The 20,447-nt window shown below is 43.1% G+C and overlaps 1 protein-coding gene across 1 annotated transcript in view; it reads left to right on the top strand.

Moving 5' to 3' along the window:
• The window catches only part of LZTS3 (leucine zipper tumor suppressor family member 3), a 75,079-nt gene extending 55,267 nt beyond the window's left edge, over positions 1–19,812 (top strand). The window contains exons 2-4 of the mRNA XM_018570700.1: positions 8,628–8,972; positions 10,740–11,570; positions 18,875–19,812. Coding sequence (XP_018426202.1) covers positions 8,667–8,972; positions 10,740–11,570; positions 18,875–19,576 — 1,839 coding nt within the window. The 5' untranslated portion in view covers positions 8,628–8,666 and the 3' untranslated portion in view covers positions 19,577–19,812. The remainder of the gene's footprint in view (positions 1–8,627; positions 8,973–10,739; positions 11,571–18,874) is intronic.
• The last annotated feature ends 635 nt before the right edge of the window (positions 19,813–20,447 follow it).

The following is a 20,447-nucleotide window of genomic DNA, read 5'->3' as shown; positions in this document are numbered from 1 at the left end:
TATAAACATAATAAAATACTTATGATCTTTTTAAAGCTCTTTTGCTTGAAAACATTAGAAGCCACCCCTGTCCCTAACAGGACTTGTGATGATGATGATGATGATGATAAATTACAGTTGATATTGAGCAATCCATTGTGGGGGTCTTTTATTGTAAAAATTATATGAACTCCTGCTTTATTTGATTTTTCTGCCACATTGTTGATAGTAGGATGCCTGCCACAGAGTAAACATGAGCGTACCGAGGTATTGTAGGAGCAAAGGTTGTGCACCGTGTCTCTGACAGCATACACTGACATTCCGTGCTCATAGGACATGGAGAACATGCAACGTTGATTAATACACAGATTAGGTAATTATGATATATTTCCAGCTGTGTGATTAGAACTTAAAGAATCTTCCCTGAATGTTCTGGTTAATGTTCGCCGTGACTCTTTGTATCTGCAATGCATTACATAAGGATGATTGTGTCTTAATCTTTAATTTTTGTGTGAAGTATGCTGCATCCTATGAATACTGCAGAGTTGACTCACTTATTGCTGGAATAATGATAGAAGTTATCCATGTAAGGCTACGTTGCCATGAAAAGCACTTTAAACTGACTTAGGAGCATGCATTACCTGATGAGAGGTTCCATACTTTATTACAGTGTTCATCTTTTATAGCACCTTGCCTGCTTCTCTACCCAAATCTATAGAGTTGCCTATATATCTTTTTACTGAACAGTTTGTAAATCTGAATCTGTCACAATGTGATCATTGTGACAGACAGTGGTCACATGATTGGAACTAACTAGGGATGCTGCGATACCACTTTTTTAAGACCGAGTACGAGTACCGATACTTTTTTCTTAAAGGGACAGGTCACATTTTTTCTAAAGCAATACAAAATCATGATTTTAGGTCAGTTTCTTGATATTATGAAGTACATGAAATGAACATGAAATGAATATTTATCATGCCATTGCTAACTAAGGATTGTATCCCCATACAAGCCTTAGTTATTTCATTGAAGACGCTATGGAGGTCCTGTGTGCGGCGGTTTCGGGTCCTTGAAGATGGCGGACGCGGCACAGGTACTCGTTTTTTGTATCGGAGTATTTGCACGAGTACGAGTACTCATGCAAATACTCGGTATTGCCGCCGATACCGATGCCTGTATCGGTATCGGAGCATCCCTAGAACTAACCCACCAACTCCTGAACGTAAACAGTGGTGTCTGTGACAGCTCGGTCACTGTGCTGTGAGTGTATTAGTGAGCACTCTGGGAAAGCCCAGCTGCCACATATGTACATTTCTCCGGCGGGAAGATCTTAATACCATTGGCCAATTGTTACTAGCCAGACTGGTAAAATACTGGCCAGGTGACAACCCTAGCCCATACACAGACCAAAGCTCCGAACTGTCTTTGATTTGCAGCGACTGTCTATCATTTGGAACCTGATAAGGGGCTTTTTATGGTCCCGAAACCTTGCATTACTTGTGATACTATAACCATCTGACATCATTAAAGGTGCACAAGGAATTTTGGTGTGCCGGTGACTTTTCCTTTATTGTGTACATGTGCAACGCCATCTGCATGTCACTGCAGCACCCATTGAAAAATACAAGGGTCTTGCCGGTCAGGAGTGCAATGTGTCCATTGCCTACATATATTATGCTGGAAGGTGTCCCTGTTTCCCATCTTAGAAAGTTGGGAGGAATACTCAGGCCTCAGATGCAGTGCAGACCTGCAATTCATAGACCGATATACTATCCAGAACTTCATGTTGCGTCTCTCGGGCCAAGATTGAAGAGGAATTGTAAAAATAAACTGACAGGGGTTTTTTAACCTTTGTTACTTTGGCTTTATATACACCTGGAGGTTTAGGGGCAGCCTAAGGGTCAGAATAAGATAAGGTTCTAAAATTGAAAGCTGCCAGGACACAATGCACCAACACTTTACCACATCCTGCAAGCAACAGCACAGCAAAAGACAATGCCATTGTCACAGCTGCTAACGAGTTAAAGATATTGCCACGGCGTCTGGTTTAATGCAGAGTAGTGCTCTGTGTTTTTTGGTTAATTCTTTTTGGACTTTGCTTTATATAAGTGGGATCATTTTATTAACAAGCTCCTGTAGAATGGCAGTCATTAGCATGAGTGCAAATGGATGAGCGTGTACTGTGACTGCAGCTGTTGGTTCCAAACTTTATTGGGTACACACATATGCATTCATGTCATTGACCAATTATGCTATTGATCAGTTGCTGAAACATGATCTGTGTTTTCTACATGAATCATGAGAAGGGGAACTGGTTTTTCATGCAGCAGGCAAAAGTACAAGGGGGCTTAATAATTAACTGTACAGATGAATTTTCCGGAGTACGGGCAAACACTGTGACAGAGATGAAAGAATTTCCGAGAAGAGGTGACTTATCTTTTCACGGCTGGATGGTCTTAGCACACATAGTTTGCCTTATGATCGTTTTTTTGGGTAAATGGATCCATACATGTTATTGCAGTCGTTTTGAGATAGTTCTTCTGTTAAAGTGAACCCATATGGGGTATAGCAACAGGCCACAAGAGAGGCACATATTTACCATTCTTTCGCTATGTTCGGCCACTGGGAGCGAGGAAGCAAATGCTGTCACACGGGGGCAGGGAGAGAGTCCCCAGTCCTGTGTAAGCTCTGACTTTAGCGACTTGGAGCACACACAGGGCTGGGGACTCTTTACCTAACTCCATGTGACAGCACTAGATGATTGAGCAACCAGTTGCCAAACACCGGTGCTATCACATGGGAGGAATGAGCCATTTGTTTTGCATGCCATCTTTTAAGATCTTTATTAATGACTAGCTGATTACTGGCCTGTAAAAAGGATTGATGGCCAACTCCAACACCAATATTTTTTGGTGCCTGATGGAAAGTTGAATCAAATGCTAGTTTCCTACCTCAAACAAAATTCCCAGTTCCATCCAACTGCTACAGTCATGGCAAAGCCACATGATTGATTGTGTAGGTTGGGCCCACGTGAGGGACATTGTAGAAACATGTGATGTCCGCTAATGTGTACACATGAGGCCTCTTATGTATTTTGTTGGTCACACATTCATACTCTTTTGTGCCCATTTGACCTAAAGATGCTCCCAGCCTGATGTCTGCCATCATATGCTCTTGCCTATGACACCATGCATGGAGTAGGTTCATGGTATTGCTGATATGTGTGGTCACAGCCCAGGAACCATATTAAAAGTGGCAGAACACAAGCTGTTCTTGCATGTCTGTAGACCAACAATTAGGCTGGTGCATGTAATATGAATGGTTTTTCCCAAAGTGTACCTGCCCATAATTTTGTGCAAGATGGAAATGCATAGTGTATGAAAACCCTAACAATGAACTTCTCTTATTTTCTCCCTTATACATTTCTAATTAAAAGACATTTCTTACATAATTTTAATAAGTTGGTAGCCTTCTGTTTGACATCTTTTGATCAGAAGAAGCCAGGCTGAAAATTATTGGCCGAACAGTGATTTTAGTTGCATACCTGCAGTGGGGGATTTGTCCATCCATGCTGTTTAGTGGATTGAGGAACCTATTAGATTTTTATTGGATCAACTTTACAGGCTTCAAAGGTAGGGTTTTGCCACAGTAGTAGTGTCTCTGCCTCTCCAACTCTAAGCTGGACTGCCTATATCTGTTATGCAATTTAGAAAAGTCATTCTGGAAGTGTGGCACTGCCACCATCATTTGACTTTGACTTGAGTGATGGCTAGAACCAGGGGAGTCAGGTGATTCCCCAAGAGTTCTTGGAAGCTAATCTAGTCAACAGCTAAAAAAATCAGTTCTAGTGACAGTTGGCCCTAAAAATCGTGATCTGAATTGGCTGGCACTTGGAAACAAAACAGTTGTTGCCATATACAACAGTGTGGGTAGACTTGTGTTTGGTGTTTACAGCTCTGAATATTTAACGGGATGATCGAAATTGTGTTAATATTTGCAATGTTCTGTGCTGAGGTTGTCAATTGAATCCTCCATTGATTTGCAGCTTGTCTTTCTTGTGAACCATGTGGGATTCAGTCCTCTTTATAAGTGTGAAAAAAGAGATATAATTATGTAGAAACCAAGATGAATCTTTAACCTGTTTGATCCCCTAGGACTGTGTTCATTTTTTGGCGGAGATTGGGTTTTTGGTAATCAAATTCCCCTGCAAGTATAAGTTCACACACAGCCCGACACATACTGGCAAATTATGAATTTTCTCTACAGGAGAGAACATTACACACATAACCTTTACTTCAACTCACTTTCATCTGCAGCTCTCACAGCAAACACTTAACTGGGGAAATCTCTCGACTGAAAAATTGACTTTGACAGCACAGAGGCCAGAGCATGGTAGGGAGGCGTAGAGGGAGGGGAGCCAAAAGTTCAGAGCCGAGGCGAGAAACTCGAGAGGGACCAAAACTTCATACACGGGCAAAGTTGTTAATGAGGAGAGAGATAACGTGCCTTACATCAAAAGTAGCCAAATGTCAGTTCTGGAGGGAAGAACTTTTGGTGTTACCTTTTTTTCTTCTAACAAGTTGCATGCATGAACTGTCATATGGAGGTGTAGCTAATTGCACAAATGTTCTTCTCCAGGGTGACAGTAATCTCAATACATCAATCACAATCAATACACCTGCTGTTGGAAGAGCTGGTGTTTCTAGGGCTGCTTATGGCCCTGTAATCTCGACTTTGAGGCTGTCTAAAGAGTTAAAGGGTATAAACCCTTGACGCCCAACCTGTTACCCAAGTGGTGCATGTAGCCTTAAGGGACTTATTGCATGGCCCTCGGACCCCAATAGTGGTAGTTAGTGTTTTCTCTGCCAAGGTGCTTCTTACTCATTAGACTGGTTTCTTCTAGTCTAATGCTTTACCTACTTTACCTACTGTCTTACTTACTGTCCTTTCCCTTCTATTGTTGAGATGAATATCAAATTATATTGTCAGTTATTTTAATTGAGCTGTAGGGGCACAATATGGGAGAACTGATTGATTAAGAGGCTGTCATGGATGTAATCTCTGGTAGTCCCATGTAACATGTCTCCAGTCTCTGACTCTTTCCTGCAACATGACCTTTGAAACAGTGCATCTATGTAGCATGTCTTCAATCTCTGACCTTTACCTGTACGACGTCTGCAGTCTCTGACCATACCCCATACTATGTCTGCAGTCTCTGATCATCTCCTGTAGCATGTCTGCAGTCTCTGACCCTCACCTTTAGTATGTCCGCAGTCTGTTATAATCACCTGTCTCCAGTCCCTAACCATCTTCTGTAACATATCTGCAGTCTCTGACCATCTTCTGTAATGTGTTTTCAGTCTCTAATAATCTCCTGTGGCATGCCTATAGTCTCTAACCATTTCCTGTATGATATCTGGAGCCTCTGATCAACTTCTGTAAAGTGTTTGCAGTCTCTGGCCATCTCCTGTAGCATGCCTGCAGTCTCTGACCATTTCCCGCAGCAGTTGCACACTCGTTGACAGTTTTCTATAACATTATGTACACTGAATATTTTGTGCGGTCCTTTGGTGAGGTGATGATGGCAGGGTGGCACTTGAGGCCCCTACAAGAGGTAAATGCACCACAACTGCTTTACAAGCCGAATAAGAAGAAACCAACCTTTAAACGTCTCAGACTTGAGTTTATATGCTAGATTTCCATGTCCCGTTAGCCTCTATTTGGGATACAGAAAGACGGCTCTGTGTGGTGCCGGGACTCACTCAGTAAACAATCAAATGCACTACAACAAGCCCGGCCTCTTGTACGTCAACTGGAGACCAGAGGTGGATGTGAGGGACGGGATGCAGAGATGTAAACATAGACCAGGATGGGTACAAACATGAGATCACTGGCAAGGTGGCTGTGGGTACATCAATTGCGGCATTAACTAATTTATTAATATTATATCAGCAAAATTAAGTTTTTTTCGTTCATTGTCATCTTCCAAAACCGTCATAGTTGTTTTGGTAGAAGTTAATTATTAGGCATAGTCTCGCTGGCTATAGTGGAGAGTACCAGTCTTTGGCTTATGCTCCCTATTTAAGAGGATACATGTGGATGGTTGCTTCTTTATTCAATGGAGCTTCTGGTTAGCATACATATTGTGCCAACTTTGTCTTATTACAGAACATCGACAGCTATAAAGCTAGCATGACTGCAATTGTGATGGCTGAAAAGGCCCGTGTACCACTGTTGTAGAGAAGCTTCTACTGGCAGACTTCCATCCTACGCTGATGACAAATCTTAAAGTTCAGTGAGACATCTGGAGGGGACAGATTCAGCTGGGAAGTGTATAAACCGAGAAGCATTTAATAAAAGAAAATCCTTTTAGAGGAGGCCAGAGAGAAACAGCTCAGAATAAGTCAGTGTTGAAGTCGATTATACAGTATACACTCAGATGTTGCAAAAAATGAATATAACTAATAGCCAATAGCTAAGAAGTTAATGGAGTTCCAACTGGTTGGTCTTGACAGGAACAGAGACTATAAATAATACTTAATACTTGCAGGGTTATCCACAAAAGGGTGAAGGGTTTGGAGAAGGCAGGAGCGGTGAACAATCTAGGCCAAAATAGCTGATTTGGAAAAATTCTCCAATTCAGCTCATTTTCCAGTTCAGCTATGTTGTCCTAGATTGTTCACTCCTCCTGCCTTTTCCAAACTCTTGATCCTTTTGTGAATAACCCTGTAAGTATTCTGAGGATGCATAATCAAGTCTTCTCCATGTTGACAGAGATCTGATGGATTTAACATATTTAAATTAATGTTTAAATCAAGGGGTCTAAAAAGGAAAATTGTTTTCAAAGTGGTAATATAAAATGTTGTCAAATTGGGAGTGGAAGCTAACATGTGAAAATGTTTTGATCATTAACCTGTTTCCTTCTCAGTATATTTTACTTTTAATGTCCATTTGGTATATGATTCAATATTTTGTACATTTTATACTCTTTGTATGAAAATAAAAAAAGTTTATTCAAAAAAAAAAAAAAGTGGTAATGGAACAGCTCTGTATACCTTTTTTCAGAATTTTTCTTGATTTTTTTAAATACTTATCATTGCTGGTTCAGCAAAAGGGCTAAATGAATTGCAGCCTTTGAGCTTCTGTATTTGAATGAGGTCATAAGGCTTGACTCTAATCTACCTAAAACAGTGTGTGTGTGTGTGTATATATATATTTATTGTGAGATTTAGCTTCCAATGGTAGCTCATTAAGGACGCATCCACTCGCGTATGACTTCTTTTAAGGGCTTCCTTGCCCACTTTTATTGAATCCAACTCAAAAGTCCACACAGGTTTACCCTCGCAGGGGTTTCAAACACAAAGTACAGTTTTCTTTCTTCAGCAAAATAGCACTTTCAAAGTCCCCCGACTTTAGGTTGTGTGTTTACCAAACACTCTTCACCACACAGGTAACACACTCCTCCGTCCGCCAGCCACAGACTGGTCCCAGGGTGGAGCCCTCCTGACTCCTCCTGAGACCTCCTCTGTCCCCAGGTAGAGCCTTGAACCTGACCCAGCATCCTCCTCATAAGCGCTGTGCACAGGTGCACCATCATTTGGTGCTGGTCACCACTAAAGCCCGGGCCCAGGAATGGAGATTTCTTCCCTCCCAGTTCACTTAGAAATCTCCCGGCTCCAGGATTCCAACTACAATCCAGAAAACCCTCTGGCTGAGAGTCCTGGGTGACCCTTTTTCCACTCTACACACACACTGCCACTATATATATACTTGTTGCACCACAAAAAAAGTATTAAAGTATTATAAATAAAAATGTGTTCCATAATTTATGAATTAATTATATATACAGTGTATATAATATAATAGTTTAATTCATAAATTATGGAACACATTTTTATTTATAATACTTTTTTTGTGGTGCAACAAGTACTCTCGTGGCTATGAGGTATATGACATTGCAACAGATTTGGAATTTCAATTTGGGATTGTCAAATTCTTTCTGTATTCTAAACTAGATGTTGCGTTAACCAGTCATAGTTGGTTTGAAGCATGTGTTATCCTATGCTGCCATCTAGTGGCCTTTTGTTGTAATGTACATGTTTTTCTGTAATTATTCCTCATGTGACGATGTATTTCCCCCTAGTGTACGCCCCTTCCTTCTTCCTGTGTGCAGTACTTCCTGTGTCATGGCCACAGTTGTAAGCCACATGTAACAAGGACACACAGGTAATCTGCACAGTACGGAGGAAAGGCATCATTTTCTGACCGCACAATACTATAACCGTTCAACTGCTGTTCCTATCATCTGCTGTAACCCTGATGCTAAAGATTAAACACCTCTTTTGAATGAATCGGTATTGACGAGTTCAGCTATCTGACGAGGATTGTCCGCAGTGAGTATATCTGCTTATACAGGCCAGGCATAGAGGTCTCAGCAAGGGATATATTTCGCTATCACAACGATCGGAGTCAGAATAGTGGGCACAAGCTTTCTTTACATCTTAATTTCAAAAGGCCATAACATGGGGCACAACATTTTCTGAATTTTTGTTAATTGCTAGGAAGGGGACCTAATGACTGCATGCCCACTGTTGAATAAAAAAGGAATACAGTATAATACAACATTTCCTATTTTTGTCTTGCAGTGCCAATAACTCTCATCACACATCCTTCTCTGTGCTGCCATGGCAAAACTAGACTCAAGGCCTGTCCTGTGTGACACGACCTACCAGAGCCAAGAGTCCTTCCACTCCTTCACCAGCAGATCTTCCGACTCTCCTTCCCAGTGCACTATGGGTATTGTAGGCAGTGGAGTGGCCAATGATCAAGAATTTGCTATGAAGAGTGTTGGAACTAGAACCCAGAACAGTCTCAAGCAAAACGACAGCTCCAGGAACGGCTACTCCAACCGATACTCGGGGGAGGAAAAGTGTTACAAGACAGAGAAAAACTCAATGTACATCAATGTAGAACAGCGCAAGAGTGAGAAGGTGAGAACACATAATGGAAAATTATGTGCCGAGGCACTGGCCATCAGACTTTAGCTTAAAGGAGAACTATGAGGTGGGTGATTTTCACTCAACCTCATAGTTCGAGCCGACCTGTGACAATGAGACTGTCACAGGTCGGCTCTATAGATCGGAAAGTGAGCGAACGCATACCATCGCTCACTCACTTTCCTGTCATCTTCCTGCAGAGAGCGGTGACTGGCAGTCACCGCTCCCTGCAGGGATTCCCCCCTCCCCGCTCTGATCCTCCAACGCTGAGTGGAGGAACGGACAGGGAAGAAGCGGGCACAGCTGCCTCTGCCTCTAGATAGGCAGAGCCCGCTGTCACTCACGCAGCTGGGTGGATCTCGACAGGATTGTCTGGATCCGTTCCGGCTGCAATGATCTTGGTATATAGTGAGCAATAGCTTGCTATATGCTGAGCTTTGTATCTCGGGAGGAGGTAAGTATATGTCCTCCTGTGACCGTTAAGAGAACTATGGGATAAAAAGGTTACCCCATAGTTCTCTTTTAAGGAACTTTAGAAAAATTACATTCAGGCAGTATTGGCCAGTCAGCAGCTTTGGATGGGAATTGATCCTCTCCCATAGCTGCTTGCACATGATTGGCTGATGGAAGTCAGCAGAGCTTCACCTCATTCACTAAGCTAAGTGGAAATCCCTACAAATTTCCCCTCTACAAATAGTAGTAATGAAAACATAACTAGAGGCTGAAGAAGGATGCAGACACATGTGTTCCTTGGGAAATGGGAAAACATGTTGTTTAATGTCATTTGATGATTGCCTAGTTCTTATTTTAAAGTTTTATTAGGCTAGAGGTCTTCTTGAAGTTCACCAGTGGCTATGGACATTTAAGTATTTACGTATTCTTTGCAAGCAGTAAATGAATAATACAAGCCCTCACTGACCTCTGTAGTTGCAGGCACCAAGGAGCAATTAATCCTCAAAGTTCATGACAAAAGCACTCTGGTCAGAGTCTCATTTTTCATTCCCAACAGTAACTTGAGAGTCTTCTACCCGTCTCATGTAAAACCATTAAACCTGATCCGTGTTCACGTTACTTTGACTTCCCACACACACATTTTGAATGGCACCCCAATGTTAGGAAACACAGCTGCCTTTCAACACGCCATAACTCATTGCAACACATTACTGTGTTTTGTGTGTGTCAATGCACAGCACAGGCTTAATTTTGGCCTAAAAGCCTGTTTACAGCTTGTTAGGAAAATGTGCCTACTAGAATATCCTGATTCATTAAAGGAGAACTATGAGGTGAGTGCTTTTCTTTCACCTCATAGTTCTAGCCGACCTGTGACAATGAGACTGTCACAGGTCGGCTCAGTAGATCGAGAAGTGAGCGAGCACATACTGGCGTTCGCTCACCTCTCGATCCTGTCACAGCTCTCTGCCGTGACAGGGGAGGGGCTGGATTCCCCCCTCTCCGCTCCGATTCGCCAGCGCTGAGTGGCGGATCGGACGGGGGAGGGGGCTGGTACAGCTGGCTCTACCTCTAGATAGGCAGAGCCAGCTGTCACTCACGCAACTGGGTGGATCCAGACATAATTGTCGGGATTGGCTGCTGCGTCTCAGTATACCGCGAGCTACTCGCGGTATACTCGCGGTATACTGAGCTTAGGGTGACGGGAGGACGCTAGTTTGTGTCCTCCCGTTACCCTAAGGAGAACTATGGGGAAAACCCCATAGTTCTCCTTTAATACTTTCTCTAAATTTGTGCTTTCTATTTTTACAGAATAATGAGCTTTTGGTTCGACCATCTGCCTTCAAACCAGTGGTTCCTAAGAATTTCCATTCCATGCAAAACCTTTGCCCACCTTTGAATAACAGCATCACTGAGAATCGAAAAAGTTCTGGTCATGGAAACAGCAACAGTCCAGCAGTCCTGAAGAGCAGTTTAGAGAAGGCCAGTCACAACAGGTCTTCAAATCAGGTGGGAGGTCTGTCAGACTCTGGTCGCAATTCACTGACCAGTTTACCCACGTATGGGACTGGTTACAGTCAGCACGTTGGCCCAATGAGTGCGTCGACAAGCCATATAAACCGCATTGGGACCACCTATTTAGAGAAGAATATAGTAGGATATAATGGAATATCTACCTCAGATAGTGGACGATCTTCCAGTAAGAGCGCCTCTTCTTTCAGCCGGCTCAACCATCTCAATGAGTCCTTGCCTTTCCACTCCCCCTCCAGTGATGACATAATACAAGACTTGGAGGACCGTCTGTGGGAAAAGGAGCAAGAGGTGATACATATGAAAAGGAACTTAGACAAAAGTGAGGCTGCCATTTTTCAAGTCTTCGAGGAGAAGCAAAAGATCTGGGAGAGGGAAATGGAGGACCTGAGACAAAACTATGCCAACAAACTTCAACAAGTGTCTAAGAAAGCACAGAGGGCCCAGCAGGCGTTGCAACTGCAAATCTTCAAGCTCCAGCAGGAGAAGAAGAAGCTTCAGGATGATGTTGCACAGCTACTTCAAGAACGGGAGGAACTGGAGAAAAAGTGTATGGCCTTTAAGAAAGAGCAGTCAGAGTTTCTTCCAACGATTGAGGAAACCAAGTGGGAGGTAGGGTGCAATTGACTTGTTTTTTTTGAGAATATTAGTTTTTAAGTCCATCAAATGTACTTAGCTTCTACATATACATCATAGATGGAAGGAAGGATTTAGCTCTAGCTTACATGCAATCAAGCTCAATTCATGTGAGGGCTGTAGAGTTGTTTTGCAACTGCTTTGGCTGTCACATCTTGCTCTCTCTAAAGGTAACAATATTTAGCTATCAGGATAACATGAAAACAGCATTAAAAGGTATGTATAGCCAGAAAGTTTTTTTAAATTTGAAATGAGTGGTGAGAGGTGAGTCTTCGAGACAAGAAGTTAAGGGAAATCTCCCCAAAAGGACACAGACAGCAAAACATTAACTGACATGGCTTTAACCATTTCCTACTCCATCTAACACAAAAAAAGACATTTTTGGCTATTCATTAGGGATGCCCCTAAACCATTTTTTTGGTATTGAATACTAGTACCAATATTTTTTTTCGGTACTCGCTGATACGGAATACCGGTACCGGAAGTCCCATTAAGGAAGCCAGGCGGCATGTAATGACTGGCCCCTCGGCTTCCCGATTAGCAGGGAAACTGTCTCCATGCTCCCTCATCACCAGGTGACGAGAAAGCCTGGAACCGTCTTTCTGGCCAATCAGGAAGTCGGGTGCCGTGTAATGACTCGCTGTCCGGCTCCCTGGTTGGCCAGCTTCCCAACCAATCAGGAAGCTAGGCAGTGAGTCATTACACGCTGCCCGGCTTCCTGATTGGCCAGTAAACCGGCTCCATGCTCCCTCGTCACAAGGGATGAAGTGATGAGGGAGCATGGAGCCGGCTTCCTGGCCAACCAGGAAGCCGGGCAGCATGTAATGACTGGCTGCTCAGCTTCCTGATACCGGAAGCTCAAGTATCAGGCGAGTCATCTGAGCATTTGGGCGAGTATGAGTACTCGCCCAAATACTCGGCATCACCACTGATACTAGTATCGGTATCTGTGCATCCCTACTATTCATTCACTTTAATGGCAATGTAAAGTTTTTGTTTACATGCTTTATTATGCCAGTATTAAAGCCTATCACTGGGTAAAAAAAACTACACTTGCAGTGGGGCTACTCCACTTTTACTTACCTGATTTCCACTCGCCAATGGCCGGTGCTCACCTTTTCCCCCTTCTTCCCTGGCTTGTGGACTGTCCCTCAGGGTGCGCATGTATAATGCAAGGCTATGGTCCCTGCATTCTATGTAATGACATCATCAGGCCTCCAATTCACAAGAGGGAAGAGTGGTTGCAGGCATCTTGGAGCCAGCAGGAACGGGAATCAGGTAGGTAAAAGTCCTTTACTCCTTTAGTCATAAACGAGTAGTTAACCCCTGCAGTGCAGGTGTAGCCCCACGGCAAGGGGGGTGTTTTTTACCTGCTGATAGGCTTTAAATCTGTGAAATTTCAGACAATCTAGGCGATCTTTGAGTAGAATGGCTGCTCTCTGTAGGCTCATAATATTGCTGATATTGTGAAATATAGTTGAATAACTTGATCCAGATTAATCTAGGAGATTTAGGGGGTCTTAATATATTTTTAATGTATATGTCTTACAGTTGAACTCTGGGTATAAGAAAACTGACACATGTATAGCGGCTCCTCCTGGGAGGAGATATTCAAATATTAAAATCCCTTGATGGGTGGGTGTCATTCCACAGGAGTGGGTATTCCTAGGCAGACCATATGTGCATGCAGGCCACCCTAGGTAATGCCCACATGTGATGCTGAGCCTCAATGATTACAACTAAAATCCAATAATTGAAAGGGGTGGGTGGGGATAGTCAGGCTGGGGAGGAAAGGTTTAGATCAGGAGTAGGTAAATACAAATTCCATCATGCATCTGCCTCTGGGAGTCATGCCTGTGGCTGTCAGAATATTCCCATGCCTCATGGAATTTGTAGTTGTACCACATCTGGACGGCCAGAGTTTGCCTATCCTTGGACTAGCTGATGCTGGATGTCCTCCAGCCAGGAAATGAGGCAGGCTTTATCTGACTTGCTGCAGCTTCTAAAGCACATTGCGAGAAGCTCACAGTGTGCAGTGAAATCAGAGTAAGCAATTTCAATACAGGAGAGGAGTCAGTACAACTGTGCAAGACTGAAGGGCCGGAGTTCACTCTAAATATGTGACCCGTTATTCTTACTTTCCTTTTTTTGCCTCTTTGATATATATATGTTTTGTACAGTGAAACTGTAATATATAATAGATGTAAGCAAACTCACACAGGAAGTAATGCTAAAGTATGCACTAGAGATACTGAGGCTGAGAGCGTCTGCACCACCATATCTGTCGGAATTTTGGAACTGGGCCGAAAAAATTCCAGATAAAGTAGAGCTGCTTCCAGCAGAGCTGATAACAGACTCACAGCGTGACACCCTTTCATTTCTGCTTTGGCAGATTTGATATGCTTAAAGGCAAAGTGTAATGGTTTTCATTAATTTTTCATTTTGTTTTTAGGTTGGCAGGTTTATATATTGTGATATTATATGTATTGTTTTAGCCTGGCTTCACTCCTATGCTTTGAGGCAATGTGCATTAAATCGAATGTCAACACAAAGCACCATAAAGCTGGACATAGCGGTAGAATATTGCTTGAGAAATTTCATTTCACATGTTCGATTTTCAATTAGTTAATGGGGTTAAATCGACTATTATTTCCGACCGCGGTGATGAAAAAATTGAAGGAGCAGGATGAAAAACAAACAAACCAAATTGTAACATTCAATGTGGTTTTCATTTCAGAAATTCCATTCATTCCAAAATCGAAAAATTTTGAAATCAAACAACATTTTTCTGACATTTGTCAAGTCTCTGATGGCATTATACAATGGAAATCCAAAAGGGAAATCTATCAGTGTATGGCCAGCTTAAGGTATTTGACTTTATGCAGTGCGTTGAGGTGACATTCATTTAGAATAGTGTCCCAATGCACAAGCACAGTAGCTGACAACAAACCTACACTGTAGCGTAGGGATGCACCGATACCCGTATTTCGGTATTGAGTACGAGTACCGATATTTTTTTCCCCGGTACCGATACCGGAAGTCCCATTAAGGAAGCCAGGCGGCGTGTATTGACTTGCCACCTGGCTTCCAGATTAGCAAGGAAGCCGCCCCCATGCTTCTCCTGATGAGTGATGAGGGAGCATGGAGCCAGCTTTCTGTCCAATCAGAAGGCCGGGCGCCGTCTAATGACGCGGCTAGGCTAGGCATTGGAGCATTTGGGCGAGTAAGAGTACTCGCCCAAATACTTGGCATTGGCACAGATACCGATACTAGTATCAGTCTCGGTGCATCCCTACTGTAGTGCACCACAACACACACGTAGTGTGTTGTGATGCATTGGCATTAGTTCATAATGCACAGGCTGCTTTAATGCAACACATGTTATTGTACGACACAACGCACCTTAACGTGTGTGCAGTAACACATCACAACGGAACATAAAAGTGTAAAGGAGCCCCTTGTTATTTCTATTAACATTTTATTTTACAATTGAATATTATGCATCCATGACAGTTTGCCAAAGCATGATGGACTCTCCGATAAGACCGCCCAACAATGTCCACATGCTTAGAAGGCCTCTTCCAAGAGTTGAGCTGAACTCCTCCTTGGAAGACCTCCTTAGAGTTGAGCTGGACTCCTCCTTGGAAGACCTCCTTAGAGTGGAGCTGAACTCCTCCTTGGAAGACCTCCCTAGAGTTGAGCTGAACTTCTCCTTGGAAGACCTCCCTAGAGATGAGCTGAACTCCTCCTTGGAAGACCTCCTTAGAGTTGAGCTGAACTCCTTTTTGGAAGACCTCCCTAGAGTTGAGCTGAACTCCTCCTTGGAAGACCTCCTTAGAGTTGAGCTGGACTCCTCCTTGGAAGACCTCCTTAGAGTGGAGCTGAACTCCTCCTTGGAAGACCTCCCTAGAGTTGAGCTGAACTTCTCCTTGGAAGACCTCCCTAGAGATGAGCTGAACTCCTCCTTGGAAGACCTCCTTAGAGTTGAGCTGAACTCCTTTTTGGAAGACCTCCCTAGAGTTGAGCTGAACTCCTCCTTGGAAGACCTCCTTAGAGTTGAGCTGAACTCCTTTTTGGAAGACCTCCCTAGAGTTGAGCTGAACTCCTCCTTGGAAGACCTCCTTAGAGTTGAGCTGGACTCCTCCTTGGAAGACCTCCTTAGAGTGGAGCTGAACTCCTCCTTGGAAGACGTCCCTAGAGTAGAGCTAAACTCCTCCTCGTAAGATCTCCTTAGAGTTGAGCTGAACTCTTCCTTGGAAGACCTCTTTAGCGTGGAGCTGAACTCCTCCTTGGAAGGAGCTGAACTTGAAAGTGAAGGTTTGATATATGATTTGTATAGAGGACATCTAGAAATATTTATTGTGCATAAGCATTACCTGGAAAAATTGACCTTTTCTGTGGAATTCCTTTTCAAAATTAGTATGATGAGTATTTTAGTGTGCCCAAGTATTCCTCCATCCCTATAGCTGTATATCTGCAGTATGAGATATAAGGCTCTGCTGCCTTTCACTTCTAGTCTTAGGAGATTTACAGTAAGATTTGGTGATGTCATTACTGTGCTTCTCACTGTTCTCCTTGCTGGAGGCTCTAGGATGAGGAAGCAAAGCCCTTCCTCTAACAAGATGGCCAATTCCACACTGAGACACAGTGCGAACAAGCCATGGTAAGTCATGCCATGGTACTGGTGGCTAGTCCTATGGGGGACAACTGTTTTTTTACAACTGTATTTTACAACTGTTCAAATATCAAAATACCCTGTGGCCTGCCTATTCTTGGTCACGGCTTCCAGAGTTCAGTTCCTCCTTAACTAAACTACATATGTCCACCTGGAGAAGGCAAATAGTGTGTTCTTCCAAAGAAGGCCATTCCTGTGTTTTTCCCGTGCCTACAACCTCATAGCTTTATATCTGCAGTATGAGATATAAGGCTCTGCTGCCTCTGACTTCTAGTCTCAGGAGATTTATAGTGAGATTTGGTGATATAATTACTATGTTGCTCACTGTTCTCATTGCTGGATCCTTTGGCATGAGGAAGCAAAGCCCTTCCTCTGCCAAAATGGCCATCTCCACAAAGAGACACATTGCAATCAAGCTATGGTTAGTCAGTTATGGAGGAAAGATCAGCTGCAGGAAGACCACAAGAAATACTGGTGACTTGTTCTTTGTCCTGTGGCCTGCCTATTCTTGGCCACCGCTTCCAGAATTCAGTTCCTCTTTAATTAAGCCAGATAGGTCCACATGGACAAGCAAAAGAGTGTGTCCTTCCTAAAGGAGAACTATGGGGTCAGAGCTTTTCCCCATAGTTCTCCTTAGGGTAACGGGAGGACACAAACTAGTGTCCTCCCGTTACCCTAAGCTCAGTATATCGCGAGCTACAGCTCGCAGTATACTGAGACGCCGCAGCGGATCCCGACATCAATGTCGAGATCCGCCCAGCTGCGTGAGTGACAGCTGGCTCTGCCTATCTAGAGGCAGAGCCAGCTGTGCCCGCCCCCTCCCCCGTCCGTTCTGCCAGTCAGCGCTGGCGGATCGGAGCGGGGAGGGGGGAATCCAGCCCCTCCCCTGTCACGGCAGAGAGCCGTGACAGGATCGAGAGGTGAGCGAACGCCGGTATATGTTTGCTCACCTCCCGATCTACTGAGCCGACCTGTGACAGTCTCATTGTCACAGGTCGGCTAGAACTATGAGGTGAGTGAAAAGCACTCACCTCATAGTTCTCCTTTAAGTAGGCCATTCTGCAGTGTGTGTAATCTAATCTCCCTAGTATTTTAGGTTTATTCAAAAACAGCATCTGGTTTATAAACCTAAAATGCTACTGCTGCTTTTGCTTGAAGTAACCACCTGCTGGCTGCAGGTTTTTATATATAATATTCATGCAATGTTTCATATTTGACCTCATTAAAAATACATTTGAAAAGTCCTGAACATACTGATAAAACACAAATATTATACAGGAATCAATCTGTATAAGCCTTTTTTCCTTAAGGGTAAACTCCAAGAAAACAGCTATATAAACAATTAAAATGTTCCCTGTCAGCACATCTGATTGGCTGCTAGTGCTGCCCCTCCCTGTCCCAATCCGAGTGCTTCTGTGCTGGAGCTGACCAGAGGCTGATAAAAAGACAGATTCGGGTGCATATGCTAGTTGCAAACAAAATACATTTAAAGGGTGTGTTAAGGCAAAATACATTTAAAGGGTTAAGGCAAAATTTTAAAAAATAATAAAAAAGATATATATTCTAAGATAAAGTAAACTTTGTGCACATGCATGGGAGTTACATCATTGGGACCTGGCCAGTCAAGTGCCCGGAGAGTGGAAACCCAGGAGAAGACCAGGGGAAGATGGAAGCGCCAGCGAAGGAGGAGCGCAGCGCTGGAGATGATCGATTTGGCAGAGAAGTCTGTCATAATGTGCTGATATGTTGAGCACATTATGGCTAAAAGCTCCAGGTGGGCTTTTTTTTGGTGTTTTAATGTGGCAAGTGGTCCCGCTTACTAATAGGAAGCCTTTGCAAGGAACAGAGGGGGGACAAACTAGAGTTTTACAGAAAATGTCATCATTTCACTGTCTATACCTCAGGATCTACTGATTATTCAGACATACAATTTTTGCTGATGATCACTTCAACTCATGCATTTTTTTCATGATATCCTCTGAACTGGCCTAGTTCGTAACAGTTTACTTTAAAGCAAACTTGTTACTGTAGTATTTATCCAGTCAGTAAATAAATACCTTTCCTGCTGCCTGTGCCAATGAACACCACCCAGATCCTGAGGAGTCTTCTGCTGAAGTCTGCAGGAAATTCAACCCTTCTGGGAGTGTCAGTCTCCTGGGTACCCCCCAACCCCAGCTCTGACTGGTTTCTCCTGCTGACCCCAATGCCACTACTGTATTCTGTAACGAGTATAAGCTTCTTTTACAGCTATGGCTCTGCCTACGTTTTATACTGTAGCGACAGGATTGCCATATAGCAGGTCCCGACTTCTGCTTGAGACACCAGAGCTTGGCATTGTCCCAAGAATCACAGTAATATACCCAAGAATAGATCAGGCTGAAGCTGAATACAAAGTGTTGCTTCCAGTATCTTGACATCACACGTTGCTATATTGAGGCTGTGATGTTCAGTTGAGGTGTTCAACTTTGGACTGCAGATTAGGTTTTCAAGTTCTGTCTATACAACTTGTCCTACTCACAACTTATAGAATATGACCTTTCTGTCTATTATAAAAAACTATTTTCTGAAAATATTTCACATTACTGATTTGTGTTTCTCTTTGTAGGTTTGTCAAAAAGCTGGTGAGATATCACTGCTAAAGCAACAGTTGAAAGATTCCCAGTCTGATGTATCTCAGAAACTTAATGAGATAGTAGGTCTAAGAACACAAATAAAAGAAGCCAAGGTATTTCTGAGAGATAAGGAGGAGCAGATTGTCTCCATTAAGGACTCATATAGCTCAAAAAGCGTCAGTCTGGAGATCTGTGAGAACGAGATGCAGAGGAAGCAAAGTGAGGCTCAACAAATGAAAGAGAAGCTTAGCCAATGCGAGCAAGAGATTTCGGACCTAAAGGAGACCCTATCAAACGTAGGTAATAACCCATACGCCCTAGAACTCAATGAAAAAATGAGAGACACTCTTTGCGAGAGTGATGAGGCCAAGATGAAACGACAGAGCGAGGACACAGTAGTGACCCTAAAGAAAGACATAGAAAAACTCCAGTTAGAATTAGCCCTAGAGAAACAACAAAGGGATCAGCTGGTTTTGGACTTTGAGGAGGAAAGACGTACTTGGCAAGAAGAGAAGGAGAAGGTGATAAAATACCAGAAACAGCTACAGCTCAATTACGTTGAGATGTATCAGAAAAACCAACAACTGGAGCAAAGGATCAGTGAGGTAAATACAAAGGTCACAACACCTCCAGCCGAGGACAAGAAACCTTGGACACCATCCAGGTTGGAGAGAATAGAGTCCACCGAAATATGAGGACGAATGACCAAGTGTACACAGCTAGTTTTTCACTGTGCATGTGCTACCTAACCAGCTCATGGTCATCAGGAGAAGACCTTACTGAGTTCTGAAGGGACCATAGACTCTAGAACCTGGTAGGCCCTTCAGTACAGAGAAGGTGTCTAATCAGAAAAGTGCTTGCTGTAATTTAAGTGCAGATGAAACATTTATGGTATACAGTATGTTATGCCGCCAATGATGCTATATGTCTGTTTCCCCTTTACCTTCCCTGCACCTCCCTCTGTCTGCAAGACCACTATCTTTTTAACAAATTGATGGGTCTGTTTTAGACTAAGCAGAGGTGCAGGTCTGTGACTGTTACTGGTTCTTAATCCTTTTTGGACTCATGGAAAGAAAGGTCAAAATGACTTGGACTTTGAGTTATTTTAGCCATATTGGCTAGTATTGGAAGTTCTGCTGTGCGGTGAAATCTAGCGATCTACCTATGATACACGTTACACAGCTCTAGTCACTGTTTACTGTGAATTATCCAAAAATCTTAGAGGGATAGTAGTAACTGTATTTTATATTAAATCATAGAGTTCCAACAACAGAGGATAACAATATTTTTGCCAGCACGCCATGCTGTTTACATCCATCTTCTGACTCCGAGGTAAAGCTCATGATTATGTTAATGATGCAAGATGATTCAATGAATACAGAAGATATATTCAATCTTCTAACTCTCTCCATTGGTTCTGTATCTAAGGGGGAAAGGTTTTTCCAAACGAGGTGGCAACATTTAAAAAAAGTAGGTTTAGACAGGTTTGTGTGGTGGTGGGTTTTTTTTTATGAAGAGGTAGGATGGGGGTAGGTAGAGGCTGAGGTGATGTATAGGATTGGAGCT

Source organism: Nanorana parkeri, unplaced genomic scaffold, assembly GCF_000935625.1.
Source record: "Nanorana parkeri isolate BGI_ZX_2015 unplaced genomic scaffold, ASM93562v1 scaffold1583, whole genome shotgun sequence".
NCBI classification, from domain to species: Eukaryota; Metazoa; Chordata; class Amphibia; order Anura; family Dicroglossidae; genus Nanorana; species Nanorana parkeri.
This window is presented reverse-complemented; position numbering and strand designations above follow the sequence as displayed.